Genomic DNA, 15,279 nt, shown 5'->3' on the forward strand with positions numbered 1-15,279 from the left:
TGAAACCAGCCACCAGGAGAGCTGAAGAAACTGTGGGTTTGCACAACTGAAGAATTTCTGCACAAACTGTCAGAGACCGTCTCAGGGAAGATCATCTGTGTGCTCTTCGTCCTCACCAGGGTCTTTACCTGACTGCAGTTCGGCGTCATATCTAACTTCAGTGGGCAAATGCTCACCTTCGATGGCCACTGGCAAGCTGGAGAAGTGTGCTCTTAACGGAGTGTGGACCCAGTTTAATCCCAGTTTCAACTTTATACCAGGCAGATGGCAGAGCAGTTTGCTAATGTCAACGTTTCTGACGGGGGGTTATGGTATGGGCAGGCATAAGCTACAGACAACGAACACAATTGCATTTTATCGATGGCATTTTGAATGCACAGAGATACTGTGAGGAGATCCTGAGGCCCATCATTGTGCCATTCATCCGCCGCCGTCACCTCATGTTACAGTATGATAATGCACAGCCCCATATCCCAAGGAACTGTACACAATTCCTAGAAGCTGAAAATGGCCCAGTTCTTCCATTGCCTGCATACTCACCAGACATGTCACCCGTTGTTTGGGATGCTCTGGATCGACGTGTATGATAGTGTGTTCCAGTTCCTGCCAATATCCAGAAACTTCGTACAGCCATTGAAGAGGAATGGGATAACATTCCACGGGCCTCAATCAACAGCCTGATCAACTCTCGGTGAAAGAGATGTGTCTCGTTGCGTGAGGCAAATGGTGGTCATACCAGATACTGACTGTTTTTCTGATCCACGCACCACCTTTTTCTTTTTTAAGTATCTGTGACTAACGGATGCATATCTGTATTCTCAGTCATGTGAAATCCATAGATTAGGGCCTAATTTATTTAAATTGATGATTTTCTTATATGAACTGTAACTCAGTAAAATCTGAGGTCCAACCTGCTCTTAAGGACCCACATGGTGTGCATGCCTTTGTTCAAGCACAGTTCTACCACAGGAGGCTGCTGAAGGGAGGACAGCTCATAATAATAGTTGGAATAGAGTCAATGGTTTGATACCATTCCCATTATTCCGTTCCAGCCATTACTAAGAGCCCGTCCTCCCCAATTAAGGTACCACCGGCCACCTGTGAGTTCTGCTATAGTGTTTCTACTAATAAACTGATTAGTAGAATCAGGTGTGGTAGAATGGGGCTTGAACATGAAGCCAACCCTGATACAAAATACTAACAAATCACAAACTGCTGGGAAACACCCATAAAAAGGTGAGTCATTAGACAAGTACAAAAGCACAAACAATTTGAAATAAACATAATTCAATTTATAGAATTACTAGTCTTACATTGAAAACTGGCATAAATCTATGGAATTCAAACTTTTGCTAATATAAATGTAATGTACAGAATATTGTGTATGAAATGTGGCTGCAAAATGAGCAGTGCCACTGCTGTGGGTGTAAACTCTGGAAAGCTGAAGTGCTCCTGAGTAGAATGGACCTCCCTTTTACAGCGACACAACGTACAGAAAATAGTGTATGGTGCAATATGTATGTCCAATATGGAAAAACTATTGGATTTAAGCTGATTAGCCACTATAATGGCCGCCAAATGAGCAGCGAAGCTCCACTTGATGTAAACTCTGTGCATTTGGAAATACAAAAGTGCTCCTGTAGAATGGACCCACCTTTTACTGCGACACAAGTACAGATAATGTTGAACCGGTGCAATAAATTATAGGAGTATAGACACAAAAACATTGTTGACTCTTTTTTTAAGATTAAAAAAGACATCCTATAGAAATACTTTTGATTGTTCTTTGTATGATAACTAGTATAACATATATCGATATTTTTGCACATTTTTCATCATTTTCGACGTAATTATTCATTAAACAGGAAAGAACTTGTATTCTGAAGGAGTCCAAAACTCCGTGACCCGGAAGTACTTAGTTATTATTTCCTGTTTTACAGCGGTGTGGGTTTTTGTTTATTATTCAAGGCAGTTTCTTATCAAGAATCGTGAATATGGAAGACGAATGGGAGGAGGAGGTAAGACCAAAGAGTAGTTGTCGTAACAGCTAGTGACTTTGCTTATTCGTCTCTGATTCCCTATGAAACGCCACTGGCACAGAATGAGAGCAGTTTGCGAAGCACTACATAGAATTGGCATTCCAGACGGAAATCTTTGGTTGGGTGATGTTCCCATTTAATGCCGAATATAAAATAAAAATTAGCGATCCATTTGATTTACCGAACAAATGTGCAGAGAGGTGTATTACAAGCTGATCTAGTGAGAAGGTAAGAACCATATGCTCTCTCCTTCAACCTGTGAGCCAACACTTCCTGTTCACGTGGGTACATGTGAGTGCCTCTCAATAATCTATCCTACCTCCTGAAGTGTACACTTGTTCACTACTTCCCACAAATGCCTAATGTTTTTTCTTGCACGCCGCATCTGTAGGGGTTCCCATGTTGCAGGGGATCGGAAGTGTCCCGTGCGAGTGAGGCAGGTTGAGGTGGTCAGTCAGAGCAGTGCAGAAAGTGTTGTATGCTGAGGCAGTGAAGAAAGTAGAGGAGGATGGTTTAAGGGTGAGGGATCCATGTGAGTAGTAGTGTGCCAGCACATAGGGATAGGCCAATGAGTGATCTATGCTTTAGTAAGGTTGGCTTCTTAGCATTCATAGCAATAGTTATTAACTGTACTGCAGAATGAAATGTAAATCACAGAAAATGGAATGGGGTAGTTGGTTTTTAATGAGTGTAGGGTTAGTTGGAAGGGTTTTTATTATTTTTATTAAATTTGTCCTTTCCCCATTTTGTATCAGAAGGTATAATGGATTTATACTATAGTACAGTTGGGGGTGGTGATGCAACATATTTTGGTATTTTATTAGGTTCCCCATTAGCTGTTGTGAAAGCAGCAGCTACTCTTCCTGGGGTCCACACAAAACATGAAACATGACATAATACAGAACATTAATAGACAAGAACAGTCCAAAGATAGAACTACATACATTTAAAAGTGGCATGCATAACCTACATGTCAATGCATACAAACAAAATATCTAGGTTAAATTGGGGAGAAGTGTGAAGTGTTGCTTTCTGTTTTTTGAAACAAGGTTTGCTGTTCATTAGAGAAATATGAGATGGAAGGGAGTTCCATGCAATAATGACTCTATATAATACTGTACGCTTTCTTGAATTTGTTCTGGATTTGGGGACTATGAAAAGACCCCTGATGGCATGTCTGGTCTGGTAAGTGTGTGTGTCAGAGCTAGGGTTGCAAAGGGTCAGAAACTTTCCGGGAAGTTTTCCATAGGAAGTTAAGCCTGGGAATTTTGCTTAAATTCATCAAAAAGGTTAGCTTATAACAGAGAACCTTTTTTGTGGGATACACATAAGGCAATTCTAGGTCTTGTGGCATATTTAGGTTTAACTATCCCCAATTCAATGGAATTGTAACCCTCTGCATGCACATTGCAGTCTTCCATCACATGTACAGCTGATTCTCAAGATCTTGCACACTAATGAGTGCAAAATCATCTGGCCAAGTGCATAAAGTTCCCTCAGCGCTCACAACAAGCAACCTCTGACAAAAGTCCCCCTACTTCTATCCAAGGTGAAAATGATGAATCAGACACCTAATCGATAGCAACAGCTCATGGTCCTCCTGGAATCAGAAGTTTTTTGACTCAATGGAGGAACTTAGTCAGAGAAATGCTGATGAATGTCTTGCTCGAGTTGTATATGCAACTGGTTCACCTCTGATGCTCACTGGCAATGTGTATTGGAAGAGATTTCAGAATGTTCTTGTCCCTGCATACACCCCTCCAACCAGACATGCTTTATCTACTCATTTGCTGGATGCCGAGTTCAAGGGAAGGTCAAGCAAATCATAGAGAAAGCAGACTGGATTGCAATCATCTCTGATGGGTGGTTGAATGTTCGTGGGCAAGGAATAATTAACTACATCATCTCCACCCTTCAACCAGTATTCTACAAGAGCACAGACAAGGGACAGACACACTGGTCTCTACATTGCAGATGAGCTGAAGGCAGTCATCAATGACTTGGACCACAGAAGGTATTTGCACTGGTGACGGACAATGCTGTGAACATGAAGGCTGCTTGGTCTAAAGTGGAGGACTCCTACCCTCACATCAAACCCATTGCCTGTGCTGCTCATGCATTGAATCTGCTCATCAAGGACATCATACAAGAGAGCCAAGGAAATGGTTAGGCATGTGAAGGGTCATCAAGTTATAGCAGCAATCTACCTCATCAAGCAAAGTGAGAAGAATAAGACCACCACATTGAAGCTGTCCGGCAACACCCGTTGGGGTGGTGTTGTCATCATGTTTGACAGTCTCCTAGAGGGGAAGGAGTCTCTCCAAAATATTGCCATATCACAGTCTGCCGATATGGACAGCCCCATCAAGAGGATCCTCCTGGATGATGTATTTTTGGAGAGAGAGGTAAGCAGCCCAAAACTACTGAAACCTATAGCAGTAGCCATTGCACGGATTGAGGGAGACAATGCCATCCTGTCTGATGTTCAGACTCTGCTTGCAAATGTAAGTGAATAAATCCGTACTGCCCTGCCCACTTCACTGTTGCTCCAAGCAGAGGAAACTGCAGTTCTGAAATACATCAAAAAGCGTGAAGACTTCTGCCTGAAGCCCATACACGCCGCAGCGTATATGTTGGACCCCAAGTATGCTGGCAAGAGCATCCTGTCTGGTGCAGAGATCAACAAGGCCTATGGTGTCATCACTACAGTGTCTCGCCACCTTGGCCTGGATGAGGGCAAGGTTCTTGGCAGTCTGGTGAAGTACACTTCCAAGCAAGGGCTTTGGGATGGAGATGCAATATGGCAGTTGTGCCAACATATCTCATCAGCCACCTGGTGGAAGGGACTGAGGCTCTTTCCCTGTTGCCTCCATCATCCTCCAAATCCTACCAACATCAGCCGCCTCAGAGCGCAACTGGTCCTTGTTTGGGAACACACACACCAAAGTACGTAACAGGCTGACCAATACAAGGGTTGAAAAATCTGTGGCCATCCTGGCAAATTTGAGGCTTTTTGAGCCTGACATCAAGCCATCCTCAACAAGGTTGGAAAGTGACAGTGAAGATGAGGCCTCAGAGTCTGACGTTCTAGAGGTGGACATTGGGGAGGTCCAGGGAGAAGGCATGGAAGCCTGAGAGGAAGACAACCAAAGCTTTAATTTCTAGACTATCATTTTACAGATTTATGTTAAATGTTTTTGGGAGATGCGATGGATCATTGGGGATCATTCAATGTTCCCTTTCTTTTGTTGTTCAGTGAAATCCCATGTGAAGCGTCAACTCATTTAAATTTTTATTTTATTTATTTTGGAAGGATTTAATCATTTGCAATTATGTCTACTTGTGATAAGGTAAAAGGTTTATGTTTCTGTCTCTATGATATGGTAAATATATCCAATGCAAGAAACATCTACATTTTAAATGATATAAATATTCATTTGCATAAATATTCATCTCCTCCTTTAGATTCCGTCTCTCACAGTTGAAGTGTACCTATGATAAAAAAATTACAGACCTCTACATGCTTTGTAAGTAGGAAAACCTGCAAAATCGGCAGTGTATCAAATACTTGTTCTCCTCACTGTATATACTGAGATCATGTGACTGATCATGTGACACTTAGATCCACACAGGCAGATTTATTTTTTACTAATTATGTGACTTCTGAAGGTAATTGGTTGCACCAGATCTTATTTAGGGTCTTCATCGCAAAGGGGGTGAATACATATACACCACTTTTCATTTTTATTTTATTTTTTATACTTTTTTAGAAACATTTAACTTCACCAATTTGGACTATTTTGTGTATGTCCATTACATGAAATCCAAATAAAAATCTATTTAAATTACAGGTTGTAATGCAACAAAATAGGAAAAACACAATGGGGGGTGAATACTTTTGAAAGGCACTGTATATGTTTTGACTATGACAGTTTACAATCTAAGGTAACGCCAAGTAATTTAGTCTCCTCAACTTGTTCAACAGCCACACCATTCAATACCAGATTCAGCTGAGGTCTAGAACTTAAGGAATGATTTGTACCAAATACAATGCGCTTAGTTTTAGAGATGTTCAGGACCAGTTTATTACTGGCCACCCATTCCAAAACTGACTGCAACTCCTGTTAAGGGTTTCAGTGACTTCTTTAGCTGTGGTTGCTGATGCGTATATGGATGAATCATCAGCATACATGGACACACAGGCTTTGTTTAATGCCAGTGGCAGGTCATCGGTAAAAATAGAAAAGAGTAGAGGGTCTAGAGAAATGCACCACGCAGAATGACTTTGGCTTCCCCTCCAGGCCTGAGGACAAACACCTTCCTCTAGACTCCGATGAAATATATGACGGATAGGAGTGTTTATAGACTCAGCTACCATCCTCAGTAGCCTTCCATCTAAATTGTCAATGCCAGGTTTGTCATTATTGATCAATAACAATTTTTACACCTCTCCCAAACTAACTTTACAAAATTCTAACTTAAAATGCTTTTCTTTCATAATTTGTTTTATTCATGAATACGATGGCTCACTGTTCGTTGTTGCCATTTCCTGCTTAAGTTTACCCACTTTGCCAATTAAGTAATTATAAGAATAATTGCCAACATCAAATGGTTTTGTGATAATTCATCTGAATCTATGAATGATGCAGTTGAATGTCTTTCTGTCCATAATTTAAAGTACTCAAGTTTTATATCATTGATCTTGGTTTCATAATATAGTTTATTTTTGTTAAGTTTAGTCATATTTCTCAATTTGCAATAAGTCAGCCAGTCAGATGTGCAGCCAGACTTATTAGCCACTCCTTTTACCCCATCTCTTTCAACCATACAGTTTTTAAATTCCTCATCAATCCATTGAGCCTTAACAGTTGTAATAGTCAGTTTCTGACAAGGTGCATGTTTATCAATAATTTGAAGAAGCAATTTCATAAATTCATCAAGTGCAGTGTCTAGATGCTCCTTAATAATCACATCAGACCAACACATTCTTTATGTCATCCACATTAGAGTCACAGCAAAATCTTTTGTGTTCTTTTATATACTATTTTAGGTAGAGGTTGACCGATTTTATGATTTTTCAATGCCGATACCGATTATTGGAGGACTAAAAAATGCCGATACCAATTAATCGGCCGATTTTACAAAACAATAAAAATATAAAAAATTATAATTATATATGTTTTTTTATATTTAAAAAAAAATAAATGTGTGTGTATATATATTGTAATTATTTTGTTGTAATTATGACATTTACAACAATACTGAATGAACACTTTTATTTTAACTTAATATAATACATCGATAAAAATCTATTTAGCTTCAAATAAATAATGAAACATGTTCAATTTGGTTTAAATAATGCAAAAACAAAGTGTTGGAGAAGAAAGTAAAAGTGCAATATGTGCCATGTAAAAAGCTAACGTTTAAGTTCCTTGCTCAGAACATGAGAACATATGAAAGCTGGTGGTTCCTTTTAACATGAGTCTTCAATATTCCCAGGTAAGAAGTTTTAGGTTGTAGTTATTATAGGAATTATAGGACTATTTCTCTCTATACGATTTGTATTTCATATACCTTTGACTATTGGATGTTCTTATAGGCACTTTAGTATTGCCAGTGTAACAGTATAGCTTCCGTCCCTGGGCTCGAACCAGGAACACATCGACAACAGCCACCCTCGAAGCATCGTTACCTATCGCTCCACAAAAGCCGCGGCCCTTGCAGAGCAAGGGGAACAACTACTTCAAGGTCTCAGCAAGTGACGTTACCGATTGAAACGCTATTAGCGCACACCTCGCTAACTAGCTAGCCATTTCACATCTGTTACACCAGCCTAATCTCGGGAGTTGGTAGGCTTGAAGTCATAAACAGCTCAATGCTTGAAGCACAGCGAAGAGCTGCTGGCAAACGCACTAAAGTGCTGTTTGAATGAATGCTTATGAGCCTGCTGCTGCCTACCACCGCTCAGACTTCTCTATCAAATATCAAATCATTGACTTAATTATAACATAATAACACACAGAAATACGAGCCGATTACCGATTGTTATGAAAACTTGAAATCGGCCCTAATTAATCGGCCATTCCGATTAATCGGTCAGCCTCTAATTTTAGGCCCAGATTTTGGAACAATGGTTCTTCTAGATACAGCCATTATATTGTGATCACTGCATCCAATGGGTAAGGATACAGCTAGAACAAAGTTCTACAGTATTAGTAAAAATGTGATCAATACACGTGGATGACCTTGTTCCTGTAGTGTTTGTAAACACCCTGGTAGGTTGATTAATAACCTGAACCAGATTACAGGCACTGGTTACAGTGAGAAGCTTCCTCTTGAGTGGACAGCTTGATGAAAACCAGTCAATATTCAGGTCCCCAAGAAAGTAGGCCTCTCTGTTTACGTCACATACACTATCAAGCATTGCACACATACTATTTAGATACTGACTCTTAGCACTTAGCCTATAGCAATACCACAAAATAATAGGTTTTAGATGAGGCAGGTGAACCTGCAGGCGCAACACTTCAATAACACTTGACATAAGATCTTCTCTAAGCATTACTGGGATATGGCTCTGTGTGTGTATATCTCAGTGCCTTCGTAAAGTATTCAGAGCCCTTGACTTTTGTCACATTTTGTTACGTTACAGCCTTATTCTAAGATTGATTAAATAAATAAAAATCCTCAGAAATCAACACACAATACCCAATAATGACAAAGTGAAAATAGGTTTTTGGAAAACAAAAAACAGATACTTTATTTACGTAAGTATTCAGACCCTTTGCTATGGAACTCGAAATTGAGCTCAGGTAAGTCCTGTTTCCGTTGATCATCCTTGAGATGTTTATACAACTTGATTGGAGTCCACCTGTGGTAAATTTAATTGATTGGACATGATTTGGAAAGGAACACATCTGTCTATATAAGGTCCCACAGTTGACAGTGCATGTCAGAGCAAAAACCAAACCATGAGGTTGAAGGAATTGTCCGTAGGGCTCCGAGACAGGATTGTGTCAATGCACAGATCTGGGGAGGGGTACCAAATAATTTTTGCAGCATTGAATGTCCCCAAGAACACAATGGCCTCCATCATTCTTAAATGGAGGAAGTTTGGAACCACCAAAACTCTTCATAGAGCTGGCCAAACTGAGCAATTGGGGGAGAAGGGCCTTGGTCACGGAGGTGACCAAGAACCAGAAGATCACTCTGACAGAGCACTAGAGTTCCTCTGTGGAGATGGGAGAACCTTCCAGAAGGACAACCATCTCTGCAGCACTCCACCAATCACGCCTTTATGGTAGAGTGGCCAGACGGAAGCCACTCCTCAGTAAAAGGCACATCACAGCCCGCTTGGAGTTTGCCGAAAGACACCTAAAGACTCTCAGACCATGAGAAACAAGGTTCTCTGATCTGATGAAACCAAGATTACTCTTTGGCCTGAATGCCGAGCACCAAGTCTGGAGGAAACATGGCACCATCCCTACGGTGAAGCATGGTGGTGGCAGCATCATGCAGTGTTTTTTTCCCCCTGTGGCAGGGACTGGGAGACTAGTCAGGATCGAGGGAAAGATGAACGGAGCAAAGTACAGAGACATCCTTGATGAAAACCTGCTCCAGAGCGCTCAGGACCTCAGACTGGTGCAAAGGATCACTTTCCAACAGGACAACAACCCTAAGCACACAGCTAAGACAACGCAGGAGTGGCTTCGGGACAAGTCTCTGAGTGTCTTTCAGTGGCCCAGCCAGAGCCCGGACTTGAACCCGATCGAACATCTCTGGAGAGACCTGAAAATAGCTGTGCAGCAATGCTCCCCATCCAACCTGACAAAGCTTGAGAGGATCTGCAGAGAAGAATGGGAGAAACTCCCCAAATAAAAGTGTGCCAAGCTTGTTGCGTCATACCCAAGAAGAGTCAAGGCTGTAATTGCTGCCAAAAGTGTACTGAGTAAGGGTCTAAATACTTATGGAAATGTGATATTTCTGTTCTAAAAAAACTGTTTTTGCTCTGTAATTATGGGGTATTGTGTGTAGATTGAGGTTTTTTAATAATAATAAGAAGGCTGTAACCTAACAAAATGTGTAGAAAGTCAAGGGGTCTGAATACTTTCCGAAGGCACTGTGTGTCTATATATATTACACACAGTTGAAGTTGGAAGTTTACATACACTTAGGTTGGAGTCATTAAAACCCGTTTTTCAACAACTCCACACATTTCTTGTTAACAAACTATAGTTTTGGCAAGTCGGTTAGGACATCTACTTTGTGCATGACACAAGTAATTTTTCCAACAATTGTTTACAGATAGATTATTTCACTTATAATTCACTGTATCACAATTCCAGTGGGTCAGAAGTTTACATACACTAAGTTGACTGCCTTCAAACAGCTTGGAAAATTCCAGAAAATTGTGACATGACTTTAGAAGCTTCTGATAGGCTAATTGACATCATTTGAGTCAATTGGAGGTGTACCTGTGGATGTATTTCAAGGCCTACCTTCAAACTCGGTGACTCTTTGCTTGACATCATGGGAAAATCAAAAGAAATCAGCCAAGACCTCAGAAAAACAATTGTCGACCTCCACAAGTCTGGTTCATCCTTGGGAGCAATTTCCAAACGCCTGAAGGTACCACGTTCATCTGTACAAACAATAGTACGCAAGTATAAACACCATGGGACCACGCAGCCGTCATACCGCTCAGGAAGGAGACGCGTTCTGTCTCTTAGAGATTAACGTACTTTGGTGCTAAAAGAGCAAATCAATCCCAGAACAAGAGCAAAGGACCTTGTGAAGATGCTGGAGGAAACAGGTACAACAGTATCTATATCCACAGTAAAACGAGTCCTATATCGACAGAACCTGAAAGGCCACTCAGCAAGGAAGAAGCCACTGACTACGGTTTGCAACTGCACATGGGGACTAAGATTGTTCTTTTTGGAGATATGTCCTCTGGTCTGATGAAACAAAAATAGAACTGTTTGGTCATAATGACCATCGTTATGTTTGGAGTAAAAAGGGGGAGGCTTGCTAGCTGAAGAACACCATCCCAACCATGAAGCACCGGGGTGGCAGCATCATGTTGTGGGGGTTGCTTTGCTGCAGGAGGGACTGGTGCACTTCACAAAATGGATGGCATCATGAGGATGGAACAAGATGTGGATATATTGAAGCAACATCAAGACATCAGTCAGGAAGTTAAAGCTTGGTTGCAAATGGGTCTTCCAAATGGCCAATGACCCCAAGCATACTTCTAAAGTTGTGGCAAAATGGCTTAAGGACAACAAAGTTCAAGGTATTGGAGGGGCCATCACAAAGCCCTGACCTAAATCTTATAGAAAATATGTGGCAGAACTGAAAAAGCATGTGCATGCAAGGAGGCCTACAAACCTGACTCCGTTACACCAGCTTTGTCAGGAGGAATGGGCCAAAATGTTCCCAACTTATTGTGGGAAGCTTGTAGAAGGCTACCTGAAACGTTTGACCCAAGTTAAACAATTTAAAGGCAATGCTACCAAATACGAATTGAGAAAATGTAAACTTCTGACCCACTGGGAATGTGATGAAAGAAATAGAAGCTGAAATAAATCCTTCTCTCTACTATTATTCTGACATTTCGCATTCTTAGGATCACTACTTTATTTTAACTGCCCTAGGACAGGGAATTTTTACTAGGATTAAATGTCAGGAATTGTGAAAAACTGAGTTTACATACACTTTAGCCAAATACATTTAAACTTCCGACTTCAACTGTGTATATACACACAGTAACAGTCAAAGGTTTGAACACCTAATCATTCCAGGGTTTTTATTTTATTTTTACTATATTCTACATTGTAGAATAATAGTGAAGATTTCGAAACTATGAAATAACATATATGGAATCATGTAGTAACCCAAAAAGTTTTAAAACAAATCAAAATATATTTGAGATTCTTCAAATTGCCACCATTTGCCTTGATGACAGCTTTGCACACTCTTGGCATTTTCTCAAACAGCTTCACCTGGAATGCTTTTCCAACAGCTTTTGGGAGGGAGGGTGGACAAATTGCCTGTCATAACAGATGTAAGCAATCTCCCCACACACTCTGGCAGCTTTCATGGCTCGTGATAAGTTATTTTCTCTTCTGGCAGACAGCTTCAGGATAGTTCTCGTTGAGGAAGATGTATGTTCCCCTCAAGATCTTGGCTCTTTCCAGAACCGCTACCTTGTCCTTGAACCTCAGGAACTTGACCACTATCGGCATGGGCCCGTCACCTGTTCTGGTGGTGGATTTTCCAGTCCTGTGGGCGGGTTCGATCTCAATCTTCCTGTGGTCCATCTTCAGTTTCTCCAAATAATTTCCTTCTCTTTGTCATCAGACTCCGTCCAGGTCTCGTGGAGATTCTAGAATTCGGTCTTCAACAATGTTCCGCCTTGATTGTCCCTTGAGTCTGATTTCTGTTATTGTTATCATGGATTCACATACAGAACTAATGTCCTCTTTCAGATTGTTGTCATCTTGCCGTTTTCCTGTTCAAACTTATCGAGCTGACCCTGGGAGAACTGCAAACTGTTCTTCAGGTCCTGGACATCTCTGGTCAGGTGTACATTATTTTATTAGTTGACTCCACCAGTATTTGGACACAACACTTGAAGCTATTTTCTTGTTGTTGTAACAACTGCTTGTAGAACTCTGTTTGTTTAAAATATCCTTCAATAGAGAGACACCACTGTCCTCAGCGGTACTCCCACCGGCTTTGGTCTTTGCCATTGTAGCAACGTAGGCTACGCTGTTACTCCCCGCAATTCCAGACAGGGCAGGTCACAGGGAACTGGATGCCAACCCTTTAAACCCCCCAAAGGTTGAAGACTTCCCACAAATCTAAAAGCATTGGATTGGTCGGGCTGGAGTTTTCACCATATTTCTTATACATGCCAGTCATTTGCTTTCATATCAGTGAAGGGAAATTAACAAGTGCACACTTTGGGAGAAAGAAGAGAGTATTGGGATGCACCCGTAGTGTAGAAATGGCTCCTACAGTGTTCTAGAGACCTCTGGTAAGTCTTAGCCAACACATTTTATGGTGGACAATGACATCTAGTGTTGTTTGTTGTGATCAGATACACCCTCTACCATGGAAAAATGACTGAAGACAATTTCTTAAATGTTCTGCCTCCCCTTTCTCCCTCCTCTCTCTTTTTAGGAGCAGTTGGTTGTGGTTGAGCTGTCTGGTATAATTAACTCAGATTTTTTGACCAAGTGTCAGGGAACCTGCAAGATACTGGTGAGTGATCTGGCTTCCCTTTCTCGGCGCTACTGTAGGTAGCAAAGCAAACGTTGAATGAAACCTCTACATTCCTCCTCCTGTTGATTTTGTTGTATTGAAGGACATTGACAGTGAGCAGCCAATGATGCAGGTGGGAAGATACGTGTTTGCGGGAGAGTATGACGGTAAGTGTATTCATTATTAGTGGATTCTATTTGCTTACACCTGACAACAACATATTTGCTGAATGTCTAATGGACCCCTTGCCCCTCCTCCCTATGTACACTTTAGATCTGAAGGGACTGGGCTAATAAAAACAACTCAACATGTCACTTGTTGCATCTTGCCTACTGATAGACTAGGTGGAAGAGAGTGTCTAGAGAAGATGGGTTAGGGGTCTGTTTGTAATACAACATTTGTGTTATGAATTTGTGTTACCCATTTTCCAGTAAAGTACATGTAGTTCTACCTGTTTAGGAGTAGTTTTGTTATTAGTGCCCTGTTGTTGTGATACTGAGTTACAGACTGATTGTCTGTTTAACTCTCCCCTCTCTGGCTCTCTCTTCTCTCCCCCATATCTCCTGACAGATGCTCTGGGCACCTGTGTGCTCTTCGAGGAGGGACAGTCGAGTGGTGCGTATTGATGAGTGGTGAGTTTTATAGAGATGAACTGATCTTCACTCTAAGTTCTCGCTCCTCTCTTCTCTCTCCTGTGTGTTTGTTTTAGGGGCAGACCCTGAAGCCAGTCCAGAGCTGAGCTATAAGTGCCACACCGTTAAGAGACTGATGATGCAGAGAACCTTCCTTGCTGAGAAAAAGGAAGGAGACAACAGCTCAGGTTACACACACACACACACAAAGTGAGCCCTCACGCTCACATAGCAACACACACACACTGTTGTGCTATGCTCTCTATTTTGGATTAATACTGTGGTCCTCTGGAGCTCAGTTGTTAGGAGCATGGAGCTTGCAACAACTGTAAAGTGGGTTTGATTCCTGGGACCACCCATACGTAAAAATGTATGCGTGCATGACAATGTCGCTTTGGATAAAAGCTTCTGCTAAATGGCATAATTAATATAATTAATGTGCCGGGTTGGACCTTTGCTTCTAGTGACTCCTTTCAATGCACATTTTACTGCACAATACCTTTTGTAGCCAAAGTCAAACGTTGAGATGCTTGAATTTAGCTCTGTTTTTTTTTATGCGACATGAACATGCTTGAATGTGGCTGTTTGTTGCTGTTGCAGGAGACTTTCAATTTCAGCCACTGAGTGACGGAATGTCCCCAGCCAGACTCGACTCACTCTCTCACTTCATCCAGAACCCAAAGAGGACCTCCAAGCCAGCAGGGGAAGGGGGGAGCACACACGATGGGGCAGAAGACCGGGTAGAGGGGTCAGGCAGGACACTGGCAGCAACTCCATTAATTAGGTTTTACCTCTGATTTGTATTTATATTTTTGTACTGTGTATGTTGTTGAAATAAATGACGCTTTCTAGACGTGTTGTGTTTGATTACCGTATTCTAGTACTTAATAGATGGGATATTTCCTGATTTAGCCTGGAACTGAGAACTGCTTGAATCTCTATTTTATCGCCATCACCTCATTCTTTCATTTTAGAATATCCCCACTCAGTTGGAATGTCAATGATTGATGATGAAATCAGTGGCGGTTCTAGACCATTTCAACTGGGGGGCCAAGCTGGGGCCAGTTGTACTGTTAGAGGGGCCAGTTACATTAGATGTTATTGTTGTCATATCGTTTTCTTCACTGCATTGCAGGCATTAGCGGGCAAAAGACCATGTTCATAATCATTAGTGTAATGCGTTGCCACTGTCTAATAAGGATGTAAAAAGAACTTTAACTAATTTTTGCTATGTAAAAATAATTTCATACTCCACATGTGGCCCCCTCAGAACCGCCCCTGGATGAAATGGACATGCAGTTTGAGAGGGTATGCACTCATGCATATCCTACTAATGAACT

At 41.3% G+C, this 15,279-nt stretch overlaps 1 protein-coding gene across 1 annotated transcript; it reads left to right on the plus strand.

The window, feature by feature from the left end:
• Nucleotides 1-1,940: 1,940 nt before the first annotated feature.
• Nucleotides 1,941-14,646, plus strand: LOC123724468 (general transcription factor 3C polypeptide 6-like). Its single transcript, XM_045688240.1, has 6 exons — nt 1,941-2,018; nt 13,227-13,307; nt 13,411-13,474; nt 13,878-13,922; nt 14,017-14,149; nt 14,540-14,646. The coding sequence occupies exons 1-6, from the start codon at nt 1,995-1,997 to the stop codon at nt 14,565-14,567; spliced, it is 375 nt and encodes a 124-aa protein (XP_045544196.1). The 5' UTR covers nt 1,941-1,994; the 3' UTR covers nt 14,568-14,646.
• The last annotated feature ends 633 nt before the right edge of the window (nt 14,647-15,279 follow it).

Source organism: Salmo salar, chromosome ssa10 (assembly GCF_905237065.1).
Source record: "Salmo salar chromosome ssa10, Ssal_v3.1, whole genome shotgun sequence".
NCBI lineage: Eukaryota > Metazoa > Chordata > Actinopteri > Salmoniformes > Salmonidae > Salmo > Salmo salar.